Source organism: Odontomachus brunneus, unplaced genomic scaffold (genome assembly GCF_010583005.1).
Source record: "Odontomachus brunneus isolate Ranch 3 - 2012 unplaced genomic scaffold, Obru_v1 Obru_scaffold_045, whole genome shotgun sequence".
Taxonomy (NCBI): domain Eukaryota; kingdom Metazoa; phylum Arthropoda; class Insecta; order Hymenoptera; family Formicidae; genus Odontomachus; species Odontomachus brunneus.
Window position 1 is genome coordinate 633,873 of NW_022639495.1, and position 6,153 is coordinate 640,025.

At 43.1% G+C, this 6,153-nt stretch overlaps 2 protein-coding genes across 13 annotated transcripts in view; one reads left to right on the plus strand and one right to left on the minus strand.

The window, feature by feature from the left end:
• Positions 1-6,153, plus strand: part of LOC116844709 (caspase-1-like) — a 135,697-nt gene that overhangs the window by 85,504 nt on the left and 44,040 nt on the right. Inside the window, exons 1-2 of one of the 2 annotated variants that reach the window (XM_032816612.1) lie at positions 1,991-2,139; positions 5,808-5,989. The exons of the other annotated variant lie outside the window; for it this stretch is intronic. Of the exons in view, the coding sequence (XP_032672503.1) occupies positions 5,886-5,989 (104 nt within the window). The 5' untranslated portion in view covers positions 1,991-2,139; positions 5,808-5,885. Of the gene's footprint in view, positions 1-1,990; positions 2,140-5,807; positions 5,990-6,153 lie in introns of those variants that run through there. 2 annotated transcript variants of the gene reach the window in all.
• Positions 1-6,153, minus strand: part of LOC116844708 (alkaline phosphatase-like) — a 204,733-nt gene that overhangs the window by 58,168 nt on the left and 140,412 nt on the right. For 8 of the 11 annotated variants that reach the window (XM_032816604.1, XM_032816600.1, XM_032816605.1 and 5 more), the window contains one exon: positions 1,954-2,128. In XM_032816604.1, coding sequence (XP_032672495.1) covers positions 1,954-2,128 — 175 coding nt within the window. Of the gene's footprint in view, positions 1-1,953; positions 2,129-2,651; positions 3,652-3,676; positions 5,109-5,563; positions 5,776-6,153 lie in introns of those variants that run through there. The other 3 variants (XM_032816601.1, XM_032816607.1, XM_032816608.1) reach the window with 3 other exon arrangements.

The window sequence follows — 6,153 nt, forward strand, 5'->3', positions numbered from 1 at the left end:
TTCACTCTGTATATATATATATATATATATATATATATATATATATATATATATATATATATATATATATATATATACATGTCGACGGTTCTGACTTTACAGCATCGTTTTAGCGATAGCGTAATAAAACGCCATTATGGTCGTACCATTCGCGCAATTTATCCATGTTGCGGTACACGGATAACAATGTTTGACGACAACGACGACGAAGACGACAACACCTTTGCCGCCGCCGTCGTGAGCACAGTGTCTTCCTCTAATTGCATTTTCTACTTCCGCCGACGGGCTTCTCTTTTGAATGCCCGCCGCCTTTGACGAGCGACGCGTCAGGTCTCTTTACGCCACGATGCGCATCGTGCATCTCTCGGCACTGTTCTCAAATTGTCTTCGTCGGTAATATGTGCGTGCAAATTTGCGACGTCGAGTGCTCGAACGAATTTTGCCCTTCGTTACGACGTGAGCATTTGAAAAAAAAAGACGAGGAGAAAAAACCAAATCGAAGAACCCTCCGTGTGTCATTCCGATCTCTCTATCTCTCGCGGAACTGTATTAATTAGCGCGCGACACGTGTGCGCTAAATGAATACGCGAGCTTTATCATCCCCTGGGCTCTGAAACTGTGCAAGTTTCAACACCCGTAATATTCGCACGCACGTATACGCGCGCGCGCGCGAGCGAGCAAGCGCGAGAGCTCAGAGGCGAGTTAATAAACAGCACATGAAATCTTCCATTAGGCGAATCGCTCTAGCACCATGCAATTAGCACGAGCCGTAAATTAGATATCGGCTTCCGGTCAAGCGCCGCGCCAAGAATACGAGCACCGTCCGGCGAGCGGGCGGGCGGGCTCGCGCACGCGCGAATTCAATTTATACGTGGGCATTTAATCGCGCACCGTGTTTGGGCAGTTTAATCGTTTTAACGCCCCGTCCTCGGCCAAATTGGATGTATGCGCGGATTAATTACGTTTGCTCATAATGACGGGATCGCGGGACCGTAAATGTCGCGTCGTGAAATTCGGTAGAAAGTAACGACCCGATTAGGAAGATTAATTTGTATACCAGCTGTGTATAACGGAGCGCGAGACTCGTCGTCTCTCCTTTCGTCCATTCGCCCGATTCGAGCCCGATACGGACCCTTTCCGTACACGGGAATCGCGAAAACCGCTCGCTTCTGACAGACGCACCCAAGCGCGTCGTCTAAGGTAAAAGTACCAATGCCTGGACAGTGTACTGAACAGTGAAAGAAAAACATCTAATTGAAACTATTGTTATTTTTAGTCCAAACTATATCTTTTGGTTGTTCTAACACGAAAACAGTAGTGATAACACACATATAATTTTATTATTATTAACAGTATAGTAGAATTTAATTAAAAAATTATTTTCTTGATTATAATTTATAGTAATTTTTTTTCTATATGATTGACAAATATCAAACATTTTTTCCTCAGTATAATAACACTGTTATCTAATTCTGGACATTCTTATTGTTTTAGTCTTTAAATAGGAATATATATTTTTATATTTTCAATATAAATATTATATATCTAAAATTTATACATATCTTGTATGTCGAAAGTTTAAATATTCCTATTTAAAAAGTAAAACGATACGTCCAAAGTTAGGTGCCAATGTTATTAGTGTCCAGGCATTCGTGCTTTACACTATAAGGTGTAAATGTACTTTTCAACTATTCGCGTGACCGATTACGCGAGGAATCCGAGATGTGTGCAATGGATGCGCTGTCCGTTTCAAATTTGTCGAGAATGATTTGCTTTCACACAATCTAGACGTTCGATGCCTACCATTAAATCGCAATTCACCGCGAGGAATTTGCGACGTGCGAACTCTCGGACGCGCCGAAACGATTCAGCGCTACCGAATGTCGCGTAAATGGCTACTTAAACATCAATTCTGTCTACTTTACGCGCAGTATCGTTTGCTCGCAGACTTACCTTGATCCTGGGCCCAATTAATAAGCGAAGGAACGCGCGCCTCATAACTGGAATAACAGTTCTCGAAGCGCCCGGACGAATCCAGCCCAACAGTCTCGTAATTGGCTTTAACTCCGCAGAGCAGTGCCGTCGCGCATGCCGACGATTCGCCAACTTGGGCGTCCATGTTGTACGTCTGGAAACAAGGTAACAGCGACTAATTGCGTATTTTCCCATAATCAAATCACGACAATTCGATATAAGTCCTCGAACTTGGAGAGCGCAATTTTTGCTTTTGTATAAGGGATAAAAAACGTGCTTGTTCCAATTTCTCTTTCACAATAATTCGCTACTAATGAGAGAATTGTCGATATCCGAAGATATCGATAACGTAGAAACGATCGTCAAAACGGCACGTCAGATGAGCACTAATAAAATCACACTATCTTCGCATTTCTTGTATATGGATCTGATATAAATGTATGTTGCTTTGTTTTTTTCATCATATTTGGCCCAAAACCTAAACACGTATATATAGAAATATTTTTGCAAACTTTTCGTATATTTTCAGACTTTTAAATTCAGCAAAGAAGCAAACATACTTTTGCATCGGAAAAATATTTACTCTAATTAATAAGTCGAGAGGTGTCGATATTTTAAAATATTTTTATCGTTTTCACTACATATTAAGCAATGCTCCAATTTATTTTTGCACGTACTTTCACCGTGTAAAAACATTGATTCTGCGTAATTAATAAGATTTGCAAGAATATGTCAGTATCTTAGTACAATTTTGATATATGGAATTCTCTTAAATGATAAATGTGAGCTCGGTTAACGTCAAACCCTTGGAAGCAATGTTACTGCGTTACTCTCGTAGTACGCTGCGATCTCAGCGCTCGTATCGCGAGTTAATATGAACACGGTCACGTAAATAAGGTACAGCGACACATGTCACGTGCGTCGCGACGTCGAGTACATCGAGGGAGGAATAATAAGTTGCGAGGTAAAGAGAAATTCCGACGTAAGTGGACATCGCGGGCTTCTCCCGTGCGTCATGACTGGCGATTCTCTCGTGACAGGATAGAGCGATGTGGGACGAAGAATATCAGCCGGGTTTCGTAGGAGCCGCCAGTCGCTTTCAGCGTTCTGGGTAAGCACTGCAACCAGCAAATGGACATTTCCGCCCATTGGCTCACTTCGCGGACCTGCGCCGAGCTTTGATGAAAGCGGCGGCTGTAGCCTATTACCCATTTGCCGGCTATTCGCGGATGGAAATTGCGCGCGAGCATGCCGTTCCTCAAACTTGGCGGGAATTAATAAAAACGATCATTTCGCAGAGCACGCGAGGCGAGGCGAGGCGATTTCACGTTGAGCGACGTTTACTTGCAAATCCTGGTCGATACGTTAAATGTGACACACCCAAAAATATATAATATCATTCTTGATGAAAACCTCGTTAAAAATATTGTGTCCTCTCCTAAAACCAAAAGGGAAATTTTCCAAAAACCAAAAAGACATCTATTTACACCAAAAAGAAATCTATTTACAAAAAGCTGTTGCCTGTAATGCCATGTTCTTGAACGTATTTCTCGTCTGATAATGTCAGACTAATAATAAATAATATTGTACTTAAGATATATTATACTCAAGATTTTCCTCTTGATTGTAGCAGAATCCTCTTAAGAATTATTCTAGAACAAAATTATACAAGAGGATCCTGTCCAAGATGAGATTATGTTACCTTGGATGCATATTCTTGCAAAATATTCGTCGTGACTCTTTTTCTTGGGTACTCTTTGAAATAAGATATTAAATATATTCTTTAATAAAATAGTCATCTCAAATCGGTAGAGAGATCCTCGTTCGACCGAATTCTCCTGTTCTTCTCCACTGCCCGTCACGAATCGATTACGTCTGTCACGATAATCGGGCCCGATTTGCATGGGCGTAAGTGGCAGCTGGAACACACTCGTGCGCATAAATCCCCGCGGCATTATTCAAGCGTGGTGCGCCGTTGCGTAAAATATCGCTGACACCCGACGCTTTTCTTATTGTTCGACAAGCGTGTTCGGATATACCCCTCGGCAGTCCGGCCACTCTTCTTCACACAGACAGTCGATTGATTCGGCTAGGTGTGCGTCGTAGTCGGATCCGGTCCGCCGAATTCCGTTCCACAACACCGGTCGGGAAGAGCCGGTTCCCTCCCGCGCAAGAACACCCATAAAGCACACTCGTCATTATCATACTGAACGCCATGCATCGCCAATTCAAATACCATTATGGATTAACTGCAGGAGCCATACGACACGGTCGATCGCCAAGTGGCGGTAAAGTAGAACGCCCGGATCCCCGAAATGTGCGCGGCCGGCTCGCATAGCCGAGGGAATCGTGCGCACCCGCGCAAACACGTCGCGAAACGCCGATATTCTCCCGACACGAAACTCGAAGGCAACGGGGCGAACGACTGCTTGTTGATATTTGGCGACAAAATTGAAAACTCGAAAACATACTCGGCCAGGCAAGAAAAAGAGAGAAAGAGGGAGAAAAGAGGTAGTCGCAGATATTCTCCTTCCTCCGAAAAGTTTATTGTCCAGTTTTTCCATCCGGAAATATCGCGTAAGCGGTTATCGCGCTCAACTACGATGTAACCATTGGTATCATCCATAACAGAAAAATAAGACTAAAATAGGGGAAATCGTTACGAGGAAAATAAAATAAGATCATAGGAGAAATCGTTACGAGGAAAATAAAATACAAAGTTGAACGCCTAAAAGAATATAATCTTACCTTTAGCGAAATCCTCGAGAGGATTCTTTTAAAAGCAAACACGGAATATTCCAAGCACAATATTCTTAAAGTTAGGGGAGTTTTCATCTTTTATCTACAGTACAAGGCTTGTTCTTGCTGGAAAACGCTTTTAATAAGAGAGCATTTTGCTTCAAGTAAACACGTTCCTCTCGAAAAGAGAAGATTCATAAAGTTAAAATAATGTCTAGCAAATTTCCGGATGGTAATTCACTTAAATTAGAAAAATAAATACTTTTTTGTTAAGAATTTTCGCTTGAAATGTAAAGTTGCAGGAAATGACACCTTGCGACTAGTTCTCTGTTTGAGTACTGGAATATTGTTTTTAAGTTTAAGAAAAAAATCTTCCTCAGACTTTATATAAAAGAATTCCGCTAAGAATAAGATTAGATGTCTAGGTATAGCTTCCGGAATGGAGCCGTGTCTTGAATCAGCAATATGCCTGGCTAGGCATATCGCTGATTCAAGACACGGCTCCATTCCGGAAGCTATACCTAGACATTGTATCAATGGCCGTGAAAGCCTCAAATCTAGTAATAAGATTAGATTTTTGGGTTGGGAGAAACGTATAATATTCGCGAGAGAAGAACGTTATCAGACGCGACATCGCGCTTAATTTTATCGTAATATATGTAGATGTCCAAAAGTTCCCAAATTGACTGTCAATTAGCAAAACTATTTACTTCCCTCGTTCACTCGCATAATGCACCATTTCCGCTTTACCGTGCATTGGACACGGCAAACGTTAACGTCTCGCCAGCCGGCATTGACCCATCACCGTAGCAACCCCGCCGCAGCAATTTCCATCTCGAATACGCATTACCGTCCACTGTACACGCGACTGGAGCATCCCGTCGTATATCTGAGACGCGGTGTCCCAAAAAGCGCTTAATATCGGTTCCGAAGCACGACGCAATGCACGGCGATATCGAGCCAAACAACAGTACTCAATAACCACGGAGGTGTTGTGGATTACGGACATTATCATGGATGCCTTTATCTGGCATTTCACGGACACGAGCACGTTGATAAGATAAATTCCGAACGTGAAGCGTGTGTCTTTTCAGCGAGCAGTCAGGTGAGAGAGCGTCAGCGATCGGGGAAACGGTCGACGGATCGTTAGGAAATATTCGACCTGAAGGGACATGCAGGCGAACCACGAGTGCACTCTGGAGCCGAAACAGCGGAGCGTTCCGCTGTCGGACCAGCCGCAACGAAGCGTGCCGGATGGACCATTCAGTAGAGCAAAGTAAGCACCACTTCGTCACGTCGTGACCGATATAAAACTCCGATATAGAGGCGTGCATCCAGCGGTAATCGACGTATTGACACACTAGATTCCTCTTAGCTCGCTCATGTGCTCTCTCTCTCTCTCTCTCTCTCTCTCTCTCTCTCTCTCTCTCTCTCTCTCTC